This window comes from Astyanax mexicanus, chromosome 12 (genome assembly GCF_023375975.1).
Source record: "Astyanax mexicanus isolate ESR-SI-001 chromosome 12, AstMex3_surface, whole genome shotgun sequence".
NCBI classification, from domain to species: Eukaryota; Metazoa; Chordata; class Actinopteri; order Characiformes; family Acestrorhamphidae; genus Astyanax; species Astyanax mexicanus.
Window position 1 is genome coordinate 41813329 of NC_064419.1, and position 21293 is coordinate 41834621.

The window sequence follows — 21293 nt, forward strand, 5'->3', positions numbered from 1 at the left end:
CAACGATGTTTTAAAACCTTGGAAATCTATGCATTTTTAAGTTATATTGTGGTTATGTCAGATTTTCTATAAATAAAGAAGCAGTGTTTGAGATTCATGATGTGTAACTTCAATGTATTGAGCTAATTATTTAACAATGCCATGATAAATGCATTTCTCCGTTTCGGGCAACTAAGCCTTATGAATATCTCCATTCAAAATGTTGTGTAGTCCAAGACTAGATTTAATCCCTGTCTGGGAAACTGCTCCTATATGTCAAGGTCCACGTGCCTTTATGAATAAGTGATTCTGAATGATGTGATTCTGAGTTGGGTGGGGGAGGGCCAAAGACTCACTCTGTAGATATGATTTATTAATACCTTCTGGTAGCCTTGCATGCCCATCCTGAAACGGTCAGGCCTGCACTTTATATTGCTCTATACATTTCCAGTGTACATTAGTGAATTACTTTAGTGTGACTTCAACATGTTGTGAGTACATTGTGAGCAGAAGGACTGTTGTTATGGACAAATAGAGTTTGGACTGTAATGTGCTAAGCATGTATTTCACATTCGAATAGGAGAATCAAACAAAACAAACTATATGAGAAAGGAGCTGCAGCAAAATAACAATATATACAGTTATACATTCATTAAAATACACTTAAACTCCTTTAATTTTCCCAAAAATGGACAGTGCTCCTTATAATCCAGTTCGCCTTATGTATGAATTCTACCAGTCAGGTATTAAAGAGCAGTAAAGCCTCCCCGCTGAAGAACAGCATGGTAAACCACTAATACTTATGCTGCTGCACCCAGCCTTAGTGTAAATCTGGAAATCTAAGCTTACTGTAAATAAATGGAAGCACTTTATTCACACAAATAAACAGTTTTCAGGAGAGAAATCTGCGTAGATTAACATCCAGTGCTTAAAAAAAAATGATTTTTTTTTTTAAGAATTCGTTTTTTTTTTTTTTTTTTATAACTAAGCCTTTCATTGATTGTGTGCCTTATAATATGGTGCGCTGTAAAATTCAGTAACCAGGGGTGTAATACTGCATAGAAATTGTGATTTTGCAATATAAGTAGGAGAGAACATGCTTTTTGAGGTGGGAGTTATATATCGAATAAATGTGAAATATGGGTTTATTAGGTTATACGAGGTTCATGTTTCATAAAATTAGCTCGGAAGTATGTTGTCGATTAAAAGGACTGACACTGTGCTTTTTGACACAACAAAAATCCTGGTTTTATTTACATTTCCACACCTTTTTCACCCAAATAGGGCTTAATTAATTGTTGATTAATTAGGTTTTTATATAGAAGCTGATCCTCTCTGAGATTGGCTTGTTTACTGGTGTGCATACGTTTATAATTATTGTAATACAGTTGCTGTTCTGTTCTCATTAAGCTGTTGCAGATAAAAAGCATGATTTGGTTTGATGATATCAGTGAGTTGCTGGCTTGAGGCAGTTATTGCCTCAACAAAATATAAATAATAAATATGAATATGACTTTAATTTAATTATTTACTTTAATTTACTTGAAGACTTCCTGTTCCGGTAACTTTGCTCAGCTTAAAATGAGGTGGTCTGACAAGAAAAGTGCCATGTTGTTTAACATATTTAGATGTAAATATCAGGAAATCATAAGCACATTTAGGTACCAGATTTGATGGATTATAAATCGCACTATCAATAATTGTCTATTTTCTGGTCTATTTTTATGCATAAGGCGCACCAGATTAAATTAAGTAATAAAAAAATTAAATGCAGCTTATAGTGCGAAAAATACGGTATAATGTCTGATATTCATATTTTTACCTCAAGCCCAAATATATACTTATGGCCATGCCTTCAGCAATTTTACTTAACCTTAAAGTTCTTAGCAGCTAATTTTAACTTAAGGAGAAGGTATGTCCACTTAGTTTAAAGACTGTTTTTATTTAATCTGTTTTATTTATTTAGTTCCAACATCTAAATATTCTGTATTATAACTTATTATTAAAACTTAGTTTTCAAAAGAGTAAATGCACTAAAATTTTATTTTAGGTTAAATTAAGTTATGGCTTAGGACTTTCTAGGACTTTTGGATGTGGCTGGACCTTTGGATGCATATGTTAAAGGAGATTTCTAGCAAAGAAATCACTTCAACAAAAACAAGCAAAATCAATGTTTTATATGTTTTTTAAAACTTTAATAACCAATTCTCTCACATAATTACTATGTAAATTTATTGTCTATATTGGATAAACCCAGAAAATCAATATACATGATATGGCCAGTTAACTAAAAGCTTTTTAATGCATCAAATCTCTGTTTTTCTCCCCCAAACTAGATATTAAATTGCCTTTCAGAGGGAGTCATTAGACCTGGTTTTAAAAGATCCATGTACAGGGTGCCCTATCTCTGTCATATCCTCAGGAGCAGTGGGGTTCAGGATACCAACATCAGAAGAACCTTTCATCTGCCTGGCATTTAATCTCTGCGAATGGCAATCACAACCCAAAATAGACCACCTCATTCTCCTGCTCACGCTGGGCTTGTGATGTCGGAGACTTGAGTTGAAAGATCCTATTCATTCTCAGCAGAGCTTACCCTGAGCATGTGATCCAGGGCTAGAGGGATATATTGTATTTATCAAATTAGATTGCCAATCCTTTGTTTGAAAAAATTACTTCTTGTTGTTTTTTTCTCCTCAGGTGCCGGTGAATCGGGGAAAAGTACAATAGTTAAGCAGATGAAGTGAGTCTATTTTTGGTGTATTATTAATTACAAATCTAAGATTTATGATTAAAACTTGTAAAACGTTAGGCCTATTCCAATGTTACTTCTTGCCAGTACCATGTAGCTCTGTTTCTCTGTTTTTTATGTTCACAGCTAAGGGTAGGATGTCCATTTTCTCATTGGGGTAGAGGAGTATTGTAAATTATTGAGGTTACATGTTCCCTATAAACAGAGATTTCTCAGAGGCACACTCCAAACAGAGGGTTATGAGAAATCACTGCAGGATAGTGTGCAAGAGCACAAAAATTGAAAAAGTTCTTTGTTAAAAATTATAATAACCATTGCAATACCTTAGGTATGCTAATGCTATGCTAGCTCTTTTGCTGTTCAGAGGTGAGTATATCAGACTGTAGCCTGCTGCTAACCCTGGCAAGCACTGCTGGAGCAGTATTAGCATTAGCCGCTAAGCACGCTAAGTACCAACTCTTTTGCAGATTAGAAGTGAGTATAACGGACTGTAGCCTGTGTGTTCACGTGTTAAAACAAGCTACCTAATATACCTAATATATACCTAATATAACCACCTAATATCTCTCTGACTTACCCAGGGTTGCCGCAGGTCCTTAAAAAATTATAAATAGTCTTAAATTGTCTTAAATTTACTGTATATTTGCCATAGGTATTACATTTTTAGAGTGGGAAAGAACATACTAACATTAGCGGTGAGCTGAGAGATCCATTGAGAGAACTAAGGTTAGCGTAGAGCTAGCTAACATTAGCGGCAAGCTAGCTAAAGTTACTGGGGAGAGAACTAAGGTTAAAATAGAACTAGCTAAGATTATCGTTGAGCTAGCTAACTTGCTAACATGTTCTGCCTCAAAATGGAACAAAATGTAAAAAAAAAAAAGAACAAATAAGAAATGTTAAGATTTGATTACCAATACAAATACAAGCATTAAATTTTACTTTTAAAATGGAGCAAGAACCCTGTTACTGGAACACTCAGGGTTCCTTAGTGCTTTTTACAAGTGCTATCCGCGGCAAGTGCTAGTGTTTAGCCGCTAATGCTGCTGCACCTCGTCTTATTGGAAATCTGCAAATCTAAGCTTACTGTAAATAAACTCTCCCAAATAAACAGTTTTCAGGAGAGAAATGTGTGTATATTAACATCTAGTGCTCATTTGACTTCAAAAGAAAATGTTTTTTTTTTGTTTACTTAGCTTTATTTAAGTTAGTTACCCCCACCACCACCACCACCCAGCAGTGACACTTGCTAAATTGGAAGGAAAACATGGCGACACCCCTGTTCCTTACTTGTGTCGCTTAATGCACCTTAACGTGCGAAAAATATGCAAAAAATAATCATTTTGAGGGCGTATCAGGTTTTTGAATGGTTGTCCAATTTTTAGGTTAAGGATTTTAACAAACTGGAACTAAGTTACAAAGTGAAGTTTAATACTCGAAAACTAGGGATAGGGGTACAAACAAGGCCTTAGTCTAGACTTTCTATTATCATAATACAGGGGTTGGACAATGAAACTGAAACACCTGTCATTTTAGTGTGGGAGGTTTCATGGCTAAATTGGAGCAGCCTGGTGGCCAGTCTTCATTAATTGCACATTATTGCACCAGTAAGAGCAGAGTGTGAAGGTTTAATTAGCAGGGTAAGATCACAGTTCTGCTCTAAATATTGCAATGCATACAACATTATGTGTGACATACCAGAGTTCAAAAGAGGACAAATTGTTGGTGCACGTCTTTCTGGCGCATCTGTGACCAATACAGCAAGTCTTTGTGATGTATCAAGAGCCACGGTATCCAGGGTAATGTCAGCATACCACCAAGAAGGACCAACCACATCCAACAGGATTAACTGTGGACGCTGTAAGAGGAAGCTGTCTGAAAGGGATGTTCGGGTGCTAACCCGGATTGTATCCAAAAAATATATGAAACCACGGCTGCTCAAATCACAGCAGAATTCAATGTGCACCTCAACTCTCCTGTTTCCACCAGAACTGTCCATCACCACAATCAATTATTGTGGTCTAAAACCAGGTGTTTCAGTTTCATTGTCCAACCCCTGTACTTTAACAGTAGTCTAACCCATGACCATATTGTGTTTGCTGCAGGATCATCCATGAAGATGGCTACTCAGAAGAAGAGTGCAAGCAGTACAAAGTGGTGGTGTATAGCAACACTATCCAGTCCATCATCGCCATCATCAGGGCTATGGGCCGTTTAAAGATCGACTTTGGTGACCCTGCGAGAGCAGTGAGTTTTTTTCCTGTGAAACAAGAATCCACCACCATGTTCCTCAGCATATTTAGTTCATTAGTGAAAGCCAGACCACCAGACGGCTTTCTGATGGTTTCTGTGTTTCTGCAGGACGATGCTCGTCAGTTGTTTGTGCTTGCCGGGACGGCAGAGGAAGGGGTCATGACCCCCGAGCTGGCGGGGGTCATCCGCAGGCTTTGGAAGGATGGGGGAGTCCAGAGCTGCTTCGCCAGGTCCAGAGAATACCAGCTCAACGACTCTGCTGCCTAGTAAGAGCACATATATTCTTCCAAATAGGGCTGTAAAATATATTGCTTCATAGTGCATAATAATTACAGTGCACACAATATACAATAGTCAATAGTCATGTAATGCAAATTCAATTTTACATGTCATAGCACACAGGACGTTATTCGTCTCACACCATATTGTTGGATAATTGACTACTGGAAAAATCTTTAAGAATTAAGACATTTTATTGTGGTTTATACTGCAGAAAAAAAAATATCACAACTAAATTTTTTTATATTGTGAAGTCATACTTCCAGAAAAAATAATAATACAACAATAATACAGAATATACTTTACTGAGGTTTTATGCGAAACTTCATACATTCATACCGTAATTTAAAAGAAAAGATTAATCTGTGGTCGACAAAATGTTATTTTCTTCATACTTGGTCTGGGAAAATAATCCGTGATGATAATTTTTGAAGTTAAGAAGTCTATTTGCATTTCTTTATCAATCTATCATACAGTTCTCCTACTGAATCCAGTATAAACAAGATTAAGCAGATGATCTTTCAGAAATACACTGAACTGTATACAATGCTTGTAGCATTAAAATTAATTCATACTTAAATACATACTAAATGTACTATTTTGAAACAAATTATGGCAACTTAAGTATATTTCAGTTGAAATTAAGCAATATATTTAAATACAACAAAAAAACATTAGGTTTTGATTTTGAATGCTTTTCTGTTTAACTTCTGCAAAGTAGATTTAAGTATATGTTTTTTTTAAACATAATTTTTAATACACTTGTAGTATATTGTAAATGTAGTACTTTATGTATTGATGCACATATTGTGTACACTTTAATGACACTGGAACAAATGCACTAAACCACACTACATATTTTTTTCTATCAACACCACATAAATTAAAGCATATTTCTTAAAGTACATTGTATGGAAATACAGAGAAAGTATATTTAAGGTGTATTGTCATTGAGTACATTACATAGAAAATGCACTTTTAGCATTCTTTACCTAATTTGATCAAACTTTTAATGCACTTACGTATACTTCCTTTTTACAAGGGAGTATGTCAGTACATAATTTGAACAGACAAACTGTCCCTTACACTGTGCTAAAATTTCTTGATGAATGGACCGATAGAAACTCTTCAAAATTATCTGAAATAAACTCTTTTTACATTGACTTCCATTGAAAGTTTAGAAGGTTTCTTCTCTCTCCTGTAAAGTTGCTTTTTTGGGGATAAGTGTTTTTCATTGGACAGCGACGATATCAGATGAATGGGATGTTCCATTTCCGTTTCATTATTCTGTTTCCATTCCATTATTTTAAAATGTGCCCTAATATAGGCTGATTTCATGTAGTGCAAGAAACCAAACTACACAGCTAAACATGGATTAACTAGTTTGCGTCTGCAAAAATGACTGACTGCCTGCTGAATGTAAATGTTTACATACTTGCCTGTGTGCTACACATGGTGGCAAGAACACATTACATTAATTTTTAAGATGCCTACAATCTATGCACCAAATGGGCGCAGAAGAATACAAAAAATATGACAGTATAGTTGCAGGTAATCATAATAAAGTATTTATATATTGTATATTTTACAGCTCTGGAAAACAATAAGAGGCCGCTTAAAAGTGATGAGTTTCTTTCATTTTACCAAAGTGAAACCCTCTGGAATATAATCAAGAGGAAGATGGATGATCACAAGCCATCAAACCAAACTGAACTGCTTGAATCTTTGCACCAGAAGTAAAGGCATAAAGTTATCCAAAAGCAGTGTGTAAGACTGGTGGAGGAGAACATGTCAAGATGCATGAAAAAAACTGATTAAAAAACAGGGTTTCTGAACTCTTAAAACTTTATGAATATGAACTTGTTTTCTTTGCATTATTTTTTAGGTTTAAGTTTAAAGCTCTGCATCTTTTTTGTTATTTCAGCCATTTCTCATTTTCTGCAAATAAATGCTCTAAATTACAATATATTTATTTGGAATTTGGGAAAAATGTTGTCTGTAGTTTATAGAATAAAACAACAATGTTCATTTTAATGAAACATAAAGCTATAAATTGCAAAATCAGAGAAACTGATTCAGAAACTGAAGTGGTCTCTTCATTATTTCCAGAGCTGTATATAATACTGTGAGCAATAAAACAGTTTAGACCTAAACATAAGTTGGTTGAGTCTCTGCATGTCTATAGACTAACACCTATCCTGAACAGATAATTAGAGTGAATGGAAACATTGTTGAAAAGGATCTGGGATCGCGTCATGTTGAGACATGGCTCTGCAGATGAGAAGGAGCTGCTCAGGTCGACCCAGACAAGATCCGTCTTGTTCGTTTGAGTCCCGGGAGCAGCGGTTTAAATGTTTGAGTGTTGGAGGCTCTAGCTAAAGCTGTTCAACAACTTTCAGAGCTGAATTCCAGCCTTTTCTCTTTTCCCACTCAGTCCTGTGTTTCCAGTTTAGCTCTGGATTGCTTTCTTCTTGCCCTCTCTTTTTTTTGGCTCTGAAAAGGCGGGTGATGTTTCCAGTAATAATAATCAGAAGAGAGCAGTGGTAACCACTGACTGAATTCATACATTCTTTAACATTTACACACTGAGTTCCTCTCAGCGAGCTGATGTGTGCTACGGGAGCAGGAGCTCGGAACTGTGCTGTTGTGAACAGCAGGTCTTTATTTTGGCAGCTTACCAGCAAAGCACTGGTCTGTGGTGACTGGTGAGATTAGGCATGGAGCAGACATGTCATCGTCTTGGAAGACAAGTAGCCTTACCCCCTCTCTTTACTCTCTCTCTCTTTACTCTCCCTCTCTCTCTCTCTCTACTCTCTCTCTCCCTCTTTCACAATTTCTAAATCCTTTATTTTCACTTTATTTTCCTCAGTCTTGGAAAATAGTGTGAGTTGCTTTGAACTGTCTGTATAAGTATAAGGCCCAATCCCAATTTACTCCTTGGCCCTACATCAGGAGCGGTAAAGTTCAGCAAACAAGCTGCTGCTGGATAACTAGCTAATTTTAGGGCATCATATGTTCTCAGAAAGGGAGGAGATGGTTCAGACATTAATAAATATTGTCCATTCAATAATTTCTCTGTGATGAGGAGCTGAGATGAGCTTTGATTAGCTTTTATTTTACTTTATTTTTCCGTTCCGCCTTAAATTCTGCGGCCCTTGCCAGCTGTTGCACTATTTAAGGTGGAACAGGAATATTAGCTAGCTAGCTAGCTACTGAGACAAACTACTAGCAATCTTTTTGGCTTGTTATAAAAAAAAATGACCATAAAACATTAAAACTACACATTAAACTCTGGTAGAATAGTGCTTATCTTCACTTTTAACAGGGAAAATATTTACATTTCTGGGTTTCTTACCAGTGATTCTCATACCCCTTTGTTTGAAGTGTGCATCTGAAAAAAAAAACTTGCATGCACGCAAAAAACAGAGGGGTAGGGGTAAGGGGTAGGGCCAAGGGGTGAAATGGGATTGGGCCTATGTCTGTATTTCGTTCATTAGAACTCACAGTAATATGGAGATCATGTAAGCTTATACCAATGTTTCTCAATCTTGGCATATTTATTGCTTTCTCTTCTCCAAACACACCTAAAAATTCATGTTTCAACTACTCAACTACTTGACACACCCATTAAGAGTTGCACTGAGTGTGCAAAAGCAGGTAAACCACTAAAATATGTGAGCAGTGGCTATATTTACATGCAAAACTTTCCTCCAATCTAAATGAATTAATTACGATTCTTGAATCTGACTGAGGAATTTATATATGCACTTTCCTCAGTAGTCTAAGTAAACTCTCATTTTATATGCATGCTACAAGTAAGTATCGCTCAGTGTACATGTAACCATGACAACGAGCATCAGGTGATGCCAGCCAGTGTGAGAGGAACAACAGCAACTTGCTAACTAGCTCTGTTTCCAGGGTTTTCAGTTGTTATGTTTATTTCGTTAACAGTGTTAAAATTATGGCGAACTCAGGACTTATTTTCCTATTAAACAGATTATTTAAAGGATTATCCACCCTTATTCATTCAGAAAATTGTATTCAGAATGGCCTCAATCGGACTACTCTATTCCAATTAAGGTGTTTACATGGATGTGCTCTATTCCGATTGAGCTACTAATCCAATAACTAACAGATTATTAGGCTGCATCTAAATGTCTCCAATGGTGCCTCCAGAACCAGGTTTAAGAAAAGCTGGCTTATATCCTTCTGTTTTGTATTTGTATATTAATATACACGTAGGGTAAATCAGCAGCACAGCTCCTCTTTAATATTAGAAGTTTGTATTTTTACCCTTCACATAAATATATAATAAGGCTTCTAAGTGTGATTAATGCACTAATTAATCCCAATTCATCTATTTTCTAGTTATCTGAATGATCTGGAGAGGATATCCCAGCAGGTCTACATGCCCACGCAGCAAGATGTTCTGAGGACTCGAGTCAAGACTACTGGCATCGTAGAGACGCACTTTACCTTCAAAGAGCTCTATTTCAAGTCAGTTAATATTTCACAGTTTCTTCCTAAACTTTTTCATTTTTAATTTTTTCCTTCCTAAATGTTTTAATTTTAAATTAAGAACTATTAAGTTACACTTTAAAAAAAATGTGTGTGTGTTTGTGTGTGTGTGTGAGAACAGGATGTTCGATGTAGGTGGTCAGCGATCTGAAAGGAAGAAGTGGATTCACTGTTTTGAGGGGGTTACGGCCATCATTTTCTGTGTGGCGTTGAGTGACTATGATCTGGTGCTGGCAGAAGATGAGGAGATGGTGCGGACATTTCCCCTCTTATCAATTTACACTCTATATACTGTAGTTTAACAATTTACACTCTATATACTGTAGTTTAACAATTTACACTCTATATACTGTAGTTTAACAATTTACACAATTTACACTCTATATACTGTAGTTTAACAATTTACACTCTATATACTGTATACCTGACTGTAAGCTTAATTAAGGGTCTGTGGCTTAATACAAAAAACAAGTGGTTTGCTAAAAGTGCTGTAAAATACACATATACACATATTATTAATGGACTGTGGATTTTTATTTCAGACTTTTTGCTAAGTGAAGTGTTGGATTAATTGATCTATATTAAAATAAATATTATTTGTTAAGTGTTTTTTCATGTTGTAACATTAAATGAAGTCAGTGATTTGACAATATTAGGCAAAACTAAAAACATTTGTCTGAAGGCCGAATACTAGACACTGTTTTTATAATTAACTGTTTCATAAAGCCACAGTTAGCAGAGCTAGCCTGCCACAGTTACCAGCACAAGCCAGACCCAGTTAGCAGAGCTAGCCTGCCCCGGTTAGCAGAGCTAGCCTGCCACAGTTACCAGCACAAGCCAGACCCAGTTAGCAGAGCTAGCCAACCCTGGTTAGCAGAGCTAGCCTGCCCCGGTTAGTAGTGCTAGCCAGCAGCGGTTAGCCAGCCACAGTTCCAGTAACTCAGGGCGCTATCAGCTAGCGCTTCATCCCATGTAGCTTGTTTTAACACGGTTTACTCGCCTCTGGATAGTAAAAGAGCTGAACTACTGAACTGTATAATGCTGTACTTCAGCAGAGTGGCTTTACTGCTCCTTAATACCTTACTGGTAAAATGTATACATAAGGCGCACCAGATTATATGGTGCGCTGACGATTTTTGGGAAATTAAAGGATTGTAAGTGCACCTTATAGTCTGGAAAATACAGTATATTTACCACAGCGGTGCCATTTCAGTCATAAATGTATCTCAGTGGTGATACTCAAGCCACAGTAAAAGGCAGCCAGTCTTTTGGTAAACAAATAAATGCTCTGGCTAATTTAGCTTAGATTATGTTAATCCTAGCCTAGCCATGTATAGCTGTTCTATAGCAATATAATAAGGTGAATTCATAGATTACAGATACTTATATGACTTGTTTTAATAAATGTAAGATGTTTTTTTATTTTAGATTAGTGTTGTCTTATTATGTATCTTAGATCATCTTTGGATTTTTTATGGAGTGTCTATCTTTGGATTTTTAGTAAGTCTTCTCAGAGGCTTCCCAGAGAGGATTGTAGTGTGTGATCTTGCACATGAACAGACCGTCTGTGTCAGTTTTTCCATGACTGTATTACATTTTGCTGATATGACACATGAATTCAGCTTTCAGTTACTGGCAGTAGAATTAAGTATGTAGGTATGGGGTCTTTAAGTCTGTGGGTTTTATAGCAGCATTAATCCGTTCTCCCTCTCTCTCTCGTCTGTCCACAGAACCGGATGCATGAGAGCATGAAGCTTTTTGACAGCATTTGTAACAACAAGTGGTTTACAGACACCTCCATCATCCTCTTCCTCAATAAGAAGGACCTGTTTGAGGATAAGATAAAGAGAAGTCCTCTCACTATCTGCTACCCTGAGTATTCTGGTGAGATAACACTGCTTAACGTTTGAATAAGTGCTTTTTATAAAGCAGGGCTGAATATCCGCCGTCAAGTCCTAACAGCGTAGCAGTAAATGGCAGATCATGGGGCTCCATGCAGTGGAAAAATGTCTGTTTGTGTCTGCTAGCCGTCATCCTTCCTCCTAGAACTGAAGTTCATACTTGCCGCACTTCTCCTTGGGGATGGGTTAGCGTTTCACTCCATCTTTGTAAACATCAAAGATTTATTGCAGTTTACTTATCTTGAGTGTACTTTTAAATAAACTGTCAGCACAGGAAAGAACCACAGATAATTCAAGCAGTGGGCTTCTGCTGCTTTCCTAACTGAGAAAACACTGGCTGTGCGGAAGAATATACCATCAGAAAGCACCAGAACCCCCATGAAACTGAAATATATAGCAGATATTTCCAAGCCTTCTTTTTTTTATTGACTGTTTGTCAAGGCTGACCTTATTTTTTTTATTTAGAGTAGGACTGAAAGTGTAACATTTACAAATACAGGGATTGACATGATAAAGAAAATATTAACTACATTTAATCATTTTAAAATAACAGAGAATAAGAAATAAAAATAGATCAAAATAAAAAATAAGAATAAAATAAGAATACAATTTGGTTTAATCGATAAGAAATTAGGATCAAAAGAAGACAGGATTAAAAACTGTTAAAATTAAGTTAAAACACTTTTACACAGTACAAAGTATAATAATAATAATAATAATAATAATAATAATAATAATAAATGTTAAGAATGAAAAAAATTATAAAAGAAAATAAGGAAATATATAATATAAAACTATTAAAAAATAAAAAATAAAATAATGAAAGAAAGAAATAAAAATGAAATAAATAACTAAGTAAAGAACTAAAATGAAAAATAAAAGAATAAAGAATAAATAAGATTAGATATTAAAAGTTTAAAATGATTTAGTGACACCAGTTAGCTGAGCTTTAATGTTTCCTGTAGTAAAAATGTAATTTAATTATTGCTGAGATATTAAAAAATACAAGAATTTTATCAGATTTGATACAAAATGTTATGATACTAAGATTAATGCGCTCCATATATCTCTATATATATTCAGGATTGAAGTAAAATAAATGATACTGCACAGATATAATCTGTCTCTAGTGGATATATAATAGGAAATGAGAACTGTGTGAATGTTTTCTTTTGCTAAAAACAGTAACAAAAAAGTAGTACCCTGATGTGATAATTAGGGGTGGGTGATATGGCATGATATTTCAGGGTATAATATTGTTTACAATATTCAAAAATGTTATATGGCTATATTATTGCGTACGATACAATATGGCACACCCCTATTGAGGACAGAAAGGCTCTGGGGGAGTGTTAAAGGCTGCTCACTCACACAGTTCAGCATGGTCACTTAAAGTGACAGACCCAACAGATTACATATTTTATTTCTCACTAAATATATATAAAAAAATAAGTTTATGTGTCTTCTGGCCATTTAAAGGGCATTTAAATATCATATCAGAGGTAGAGTGATAAAGGAAGCTATAATTAGGAGCCGTACCCACAGGAAGCTGAAATAAAGGGCATAGCCTTAATGTTTAGCATTACCTGTCTAGCGGTTAGCATTGTGGCTACCCCACTATTCTAGTCCTGCATTGAGCCGACAGCTACATGCTGCTGTTCTGAAATTCATACCTGGAGATCAGTATAAAGAGATCAGTATTTCAGCCAAAGACTGGAACTCGCAGTAAAGAAATATTAAAATTGGATAATTTTGTTTCTAAGTGAGCTTTTAAGAAATGTATCACAGAAATTTTGAATGAGAAATGTTGTTGTCGCAGGTCTGGTATTGTCTGATGTTTCTGTCATTGTCTGTTGTACTTGTGTGTTTGTATTTTTTCCAGAGTCTTTTTGCCTCATGCCAGGCTGTCATTGTAAATAAGAAGGTGTTCTTAATGACTTGCCTGGTTAAATAAAGAATAAATAAAGAAATAGATAAATAACTAAACAATCTGTTACCAAAAATCAGTGACTAATTGTCTTCAGAAAACAAAGAAAAATTAGCATCACCAGTCCAGTATTTAGCAGTGTTGCTAATCCACTATTGAAGGCTTCATAACAAGAGTCATGAGTCCTTACTCCGAATCATATGAATGAAAAGTTAGGTAACCAACAAATTAGAAAGGACATCCTAGGATTTCTAGGAAATCGGGCCCAAATCACCCAGCCTTAATTTCCAGGAATTGATGAATTTTGAATTCCTTCATGCTCTGCATCCTCTCTGATGATACTAACTCTGCTCTCCTGGGATTCTCTGCTCAGGTTCCAACACGTACGAGGAGGCAGCGGCTTACATCCAGTGCCAGTTTGAGGATCTGAACAGGCGGAAGGACACAAAGGAGATCTACACCCACTTTACCTGCGCCACGGACACCAAGAACGTGCAGTTCGTCTTTGATGCCGTCACTGATGTCATCATCAAGAACAACCTAATCGAGTGTGGACTCTACTGAAACGTCGGGTTTCAGTGACAAGGTATGCTAAACACAAGTTATTGTAGCATTAGCATTTTATTTATTACAACTAATAAAGAAGTAGTTATTATGCTTGATCTAGCTGTAATAATTGTTTCAATATCCATGTATCAAGCAACACCATAGCAACCGCCATGAACACCACAGCAATACCTTAGCAACCACGCAACAACACCTTAGCAACCACCCAGCAACACTTTAGCAACAACATAGCAAACACCTAGCAACACCATAGCACTTAACCACAAATCAGTAATGCCATCAACTTAAAATTGCTCCAGGAACAGCACTCTAATCTTTATATCTACTCTAAGATACTGAAATATATTTACATTAATGCCTGTTAAATTTTCCGCTACATATATATTGAGGCAGCAGTCCACCATTGCAATATATTTCCTTCCGCCGCTTCAGAACTTTATGAAACGTTGTAAAAATCGCAAATACAAAACTCTGCAGAAGGTTTTTAAAGTGCAACGGAGGATGCTGGAGAGATTCAGGAAGAGGAGAGAAGAGAGAAAGAGAAAGGGAGATGAGAAAGTGCAAATATAAAGAGGTATGTAATGTAATATTAAGTTAGATACTGTATACTGTAATGTAATGCTTACTGAGCTTAGTAAAGTTAGGATGATATTTTTAAAATATTTTTAAACTCTTTGAAATTAAATTTTTAAATTAGTAAAGAACAAAGAACAAACTGCAAGCACTATATATGTATCACTATATAAGTGGGCACCTAAGAATGTAAGGGACTATCTGTAAAATACAGACCCTGTTCAAAAACGTAATACATGCACAGAGCGCAGGAGCCTGCTGGCATTCGTTATGAAGAATCGGCAAGTTGAAAATCAAAGATTGACATTGAAAGCTTTCTAAATTGTTAATGGTGGATCATTTAGCATGTGTTTTTCCATTTCCAAATTTTATATGCAAGATATTGATTTAACAATAGGGGATGTTATTTTTAGAAACATTCATTTCTTGCTTTTACTAGCAGAGCTGCTTATGTAGACAGAAGGAAGTGTAAACTTAATGAAAACCAGCTGGATTACCCCAGTTTTGCACTGTATCCTATTTTCAGTGTACGAACAGTTCCATTTTTGTTTGTTTGTTTGAAATATTAATTTGTCAGACAATACAGTACCGTGTTTTTCGCACTATAAGGTGCACATAAGCATCTATTTGCATACATAAGGCACATTATGCAACACTAGTAAAGAACAGAGGTGTTGCCATGTTTTCCCTCTAATTCAGCAGGTCTCTCTGCTGGGTGGCGAGACCAGTAAAACTAAGCTAAGTTAAGTAAACAAAACTGTAATTCTTAAAAAAAAAACATTTACTTTCAAAGACAAATGAGCGCTGGATGTTAATCTACACAGATTTCCCTCCTGATTTTTTATTTATTTATTAATTGATTTTGGTGAGTATAGTGTTTCCTTTTATTTATAGTAAGCTTAGATTTGCTGGTTTCCACTAAGGCTGGGTGCAGCAGCATTAGCATTAGCAGCTAACCGCTAGTGCCAGCCACGGTGGCACTAGTGCTAGCTAGCTGGGTTAGCAACAGGCTACAGGCTAATAATAATACTCACCTCTGAATGTATAACGCTGTACTTCAGTGGAGTGGCTTTACTGCTCTTTAAAACCTGACTGGTAAAATTCACTCATAAGGTGCAGTGAATTATGAGTTGCACTGATGATTTTTGGGAAAATGAAAGGATTGTAAGTGCGCCTTATAGTGTGAAAAATGCAGTAATCATAAACTTACTGTAAAGTCTGTAAACTATCTTTTTATAACTTATGATGGTCTTTTATAACCTTGATGGTCTCTCTCTTTTTCTGTTTTATTATTATAGTAACTGAACAGAGTGGGACTAATGGAAGCATGCCTGACTGGATGGATCTCACTGGTGCTGCCTGTAGTGGAGGACTCCAGTCAATGGGGAATGATGACTAGATACAGACTGCTGCTCTCATGCTGTGTTGCTCATCATAGTTCTGACTGTGCATTTCAGAGAGACTCTCCTCAACACTCAGCTTTCAGCAGTCCTGTCCGTTTCCTTTCTTTTACTCCCAAATGCAAAGCAGTGAGACGTCAAGAAGGATGAATGTTTTATTTTTTGTTTTTTTTCTGTCCGTGTTTTAAGTACAGCGCCGGTTCACTCCGGCCGTGGAGTTTCCTCTGGGTGTTACAGTATATGAAGTAGTTCTCTATGCACACATTTACTAAAATCCAATGAACAGATGATATCCACTTATATTGTGTTAAGACTGTTACAGTTCTGGAATCACTTTTTTTTTTTTTTTTTTTAGATGCATCAACACTTTGTCAAAGGAGAAATATATATAAAAAAATCACCCGCTACATAACTGTGATTTCCGTGGCTTTAGAGGGCACACTTTTCCTATCTGATCTTTCTGAAATTTTATATGTACATATGAATATCAATATAAGATATTGATATTAAAGTTTTGCATCCAGTTAGTGCATCATGTAATGATCAGTACAAAAAAAAAACAAGCAAAAAAAAAAAAAGTGTACATTTTAATTAAGAGTTTAAGTTATAAAAAAGCGCAATTTTGAACAGTAAAAAAAAAAGTTAAAATGTTGTAGCTAAAATACTTTTGCTTATTTTTCTCTATTATTATTATTATTCAATTTCTCTTTAACGAAACAGAAATGGACCACTTAATAACAGCATATGATATTTTTTGGTGTTTTTATTGTACGTACATACATAAAGGATTGTAAAAAATAATAAACTCAAGACTGCATGGAGCTGGGACTGAAATGAAAAGGCTGAAGTGTTAAAAAAAAAATAATAATGTAGAATATAATTGTGACACATGCATGGAAAAGGAAGAAATTGCATTCACTGCTTGATATTTTAAAGTTCTCCTATTTCCTCACTTTATAAATAATAAGCTGGGCCCTTTATAACAAAGCTGTAGCCGTTTGCATCAGCTGAGCGTAGGTCCGATTGTAGCCGAGTTATAACATGAACTGTTCTTTAAGTTATGTGAGTCTCTGAGTTATAACTTAAAACTTACAGCAGCAACTGTAATGTGGTGGCTCTTAAAAAATAAAATAAAAACAATAAAAACAACAAAAAGATGTCTAGTCATTTTGAGCTTTAGAAAATTAGCAAGGAAACGAAATATACCTCAAATATCCCTTGGTTTATGTCTGAAGTTTTGCTACAAGGTCATTCCAAAATCTAGTCAGTGACTCTATTCAAGTACAAAAGTCAACTGTGAGCAGATATAAGAACAGTTTTGCTGTGATTATGTAACTAACAAACATTTTCTGTCATATTGCAAACTTCAATTCCCTGAAATACACAATATTCATCACTATATAAACTAATAGGGACAAACTAGGATTGGGATTATTGATGTACAATTTAACATAACAGTTTAAATACAATGGAATACAGGTTTATTAAAAATATGTTGCAGAATCATAACTAACATAACACACAGATATTAAATGAAATAGTTTAATTCAGTGCTGTGAAAAGTACCCCCCTCTTTTAAATCTGTAAAACAGCAAATACATTTTGTCACTGTAGGAAAAAATGCTTGTATTTTTTTTAGTGACTTCATTGCTGCGTATAATTCATTCTGTTCATGTTAAAAAATAAATGTTTCTGATTGGCTGCAGAGGATTAAAATGCCATGGTGCATCAGACGTTTCAGTATTTTTCCTACATACACTGCCTGACCAAAAAAAAAGGCACCACCTGGATTTAACTATAAGTAAATGATGTGCGGTTGGTTGATGCTGCAGTTGGTCTGCAGGTCTTGGTTCAGCAACAGTATGTGCTGAAAGAATGAGGTCAGCTGACCTCAATACCTGAATATACTGAATATAGACCAGGTTATTCCATCAATGGATTTTTTCTTCCCTGATGGCACGACCATATTCCAAGATAACAATGTCAGGATTCATGGGGCTGGAATTGTGAAAGAGTTCAGGGTTCAGGGAGCATGAGATCATCATTTTCACACATGGATTGAGAGAGTTCACCACAGAGTCCAGACCTCAACCTCATTGAAAATCTTTGGGATGTGCTGGATGGAGAAGTGCTGCTTTGTGCAGTGGTCAGACTCTACCATCATCAATGATGCTGCAAGATCTTGGTGAAATTTTAATTTAAAAATATTAATAATTTTTTTTTTTTTTTTTGGTCTGGCAATGTATTTAGGACGGTTTTTATCATGTTCAGCTGGTGCAACTTGCTTCTAATCCTTTAACAGTACCTCTGATGTGTTTAACTTTACTAAATTTTATATACATTTTATCTTACAAAATGATCTATAAATGCTGATATATTTGCGGATGCACCAAAATAATATTTATGTCTAAAACTGAGCAAAATGAAACATTTGACTGAACTCAGAATATTGCAGGCTTTCATAAATATTGTCCCTGTAAATGTTGCCTCTTTTTGTTTTGCTTTTTTTTCAGAGAATAAAAGCAGTTACAAAGCTGCAATTACTACAATTTAAAATTTATAATTAATATAGTAAAATACTTATTTAAAAAATATTATTTTTTTATATCCCATCATACATTCATACAAAGCACAATGTTGTTATATAAATTCTAAATCATTAGGACTATTCACCTCTTTAGTTGCCAAATTTTCTGAACATCCCTTGAAAATGCAAAAACTACAAATAGAAAAACAGAATTTCAGAGAGCTGAGAATAAAATCTGTCATAGTGTCACAAAAAATTAGATTTAATAAGTTTTGATGCTCTCTATACAGTATTGTTCTAATACTTATTAATTCAGTGTAATAAAAAAAAGCCCATCGATGAAAAGCTGTAGTTCTCTGTTACTGTATGTTCTCTCTGTTTAATCCTGTGGATTTGTGTCTTGTAAATCTGACTAAACATCAAGAACTGTTTTTGTCATTTCTGCCTCTTTAACTGGGTAACATGTTCGATCCTGTTTCTGATGAAGCCTGTAGCTCGCCTACTGCTTTGTGACGAGCCAAATCCCGAGTACACTGTAGTGCACAATGGTTCATTTTCACCAGTGGATTTCCTGTTAATGTCTGTAGCACTTCTGCAGTTCTCTGCTCCTTTGCTTCTGTTCTTCTTTGTACAGTACTTTTAATTTTGTGCTTGGAAACAAATGTTTGGTACCACTTTAAAATAAGACTACCTTTATAAAGGGTTTGTAAATGGATTACAACTAGTTTATTAATGTTACTAATTAGGTTGTAAATGTCTTAAAAATCATTAATAATCAGTTATAACACATACGTAGAAAGGGCAACAATATAGACGGCTGTGGGTTCACTATTTGGCAAACAACAGGTCATTGTTGCCCTTTCTACGTATGTGTTATAACTGATTATTAATGATTTTTAAGGCATTTACAACCCAATTAGTAACCATTAATAAACCATTAATTGTAAACCGTTTATAAACCCTTTATCAAGGTAGTCTTATTTTAAAGTGGTACCAAATGTTTTAAACAATGTGCATTTTTGTTTTCTTTTTTTTCCATAATGGGCCACTAATATCTATTAAAACACTGATTCACAGACTCCACCGTTTTGCCACAAGCATTTTTTTTTGGCTGAGGTGTACAACGTTTAGATGGAACAGTGTTTTAGAGATAGATTTAATGAATATAGGACCCAGTAAATATAGAAAAGTATGGACAGCCAACTTCTCTCAAACATGAAGTCTACACAGGCCTCAGCCCATTCCCATATGTTTAAAAGACAAAACTATCAATTTCATTCTATTATTTTCCTTTTTCCTCTAAACCAGGGGTTCTCAACTGTTCTCAGCTTGGGACCCAATTTTTCATACGGTCATGTCATTAAGTCTCAACAAATGTATTAAAAAAAATAGCCTCCAGAAACCCATTTAAATATACATATTTATGCAATGTTTATTTATGAGCGTTTTGTTTTAAGAAACTAAGGAGAAAAATGACACCTACATGTATTAAAATGTTATTACAGTAAAATTCAGTATTAAAACTGCACAAAATTAAATGTTCACTTCTCTGCATGTCACTGCATTCAGAATACACTAGTAAGAAACTCTGTTAGTCTCTCTGTCAGATGAGCATTATTTATTTTTAATTTGTAATCTTTTTCAATGTATTTTATTTTTACAAGCTGTCCACGACCCTCCCAGAACGTGTCCACGACCTGCTTTTTTTTCCCACCAGTTGAGAATCGCTGCTCTAAACTTTTCTCCAGTATCAAATTCACACATAGTTTTTATGTACTAATATTGGCATATTTTTTAAATTTCCCTCAGAAATTAGTTTTTAAAATGTTATTCTGGCAGCTTTGCCATCAAGCAGCCGGCACCCAGAGGGAGCACAATTGGCCTTGCTCCCTCTGGGTGGGTAGATGGCGCTCTCTCCATCACGTTTAAAGGTGGCGCTGGGCGGCACGAGGCGTCTGTGAGCGGATGTATCGGAACCTAGACGCTGTGCTTTCCTCCAAGCGCGCTAGCTGCTCAGGCAATGAATTATCAGCAGCAGCTCGAAAAAGGGGGGACTGACTTCACACGTGTCGGAGGAGGCGTGTGCCCGTCTGCATTTCTTCTAGGGTCACAGGTGCCACCAGTGATGGGGATGCACAAAGAGGTGGGACAATTGGATATCCAAATTGGGAGAAAATGGGGAAAAATCTGAAATAAAATTATTAAAAAATAATAATAATAAAATGTTATTCTGTTATATTGTAGGAAGGTGAGGTTACACTTAGGAATCAATTGATTGACAGCCTTGAAACTGACTGTCCTGCTGGAAAATGAAATCTGCATCTCCATAAAAGTTGTCAGTAGCAGAAGCATGAAGTGCTGTAAGATTTTGTGGGAAAACAAAACTGCACTAACTTTAGACTTGATAATAAAACACAGTGGATCAACACCAGCAGATGACACCGTTCTCCAAACAATGCCTACTATTTTATATGCATTTATATTTGTACAAAACCATATTACAAGATTTTTTTTTGTGATATTTAATCCCTTTTAAACAAATAACCAATATCAACCATTTCTCTCTTTTTGTTATTTTCTTTACTATTGCAAGTTATTTTAATTTAAGCACCTTCAGTAA

General features: G+C 35.5%; 1 protein-coding gene and 1 long non-coding RNA gene across 3 annotated transcripts in view; both read left to right on the forward strand.

Moving 5' to 3' along the window:
• The window catches only part of gnai3 (guanine nucleotide binding protein (G protein), alpha inhibiting activity polypeptide 3), a 29179-nt gene extending 12680 nt beyond the window's left edge, over positions 1-16499 (forward strand). For both annotated transcript variants that reach the window (XM_049485954.1, XM_049485955.1), the window contains 8 exons: positions 2680-2722; positions 4834-4975; positions 5090-5247; positions 9629-9757; positions 9900-10029; positions 11509-11662; positions 13980-14192; positions 16045-16499. In XM_049485954.1, coding sequence (XP_049341911.1) covers positions 2680-2722; positions 4834-4975; positions 5090-5247; positions 9629-9757; positions 9900-10029; positions 11509-11662; positions 13980-14170 — 947 coding nt within the window. In that variant the 3' untranslated portion in view covers positions 14171-14192; positions 16045-16499. The remainder of the gene's footprint in view (positions 1-2679; positions 2723-4833; positions 4976-5089; positions 5248-9628; positions 9758-9899; positions 10030-11508; positions 11663-13979; positions 14193-16044) is intronic.
• The window catches only part of LOC125806120 (uncharacterized), a 288259-nt gene extending 268919 nt beyond the window's left edge, over positions 1-19340 (forward strand). Inside the window, exon 2 of the long non-coding RNA XR_007441423.1 lies at positions 17990-19340. This is a non-coding gene — a long non-coding RNA (uncharacterized LOC125806120). The remainder of the gene's footprint in view (positions 1-17989) is intronic.
• Positions 19341-21293: the final 1953 nt, after the last annotated feature.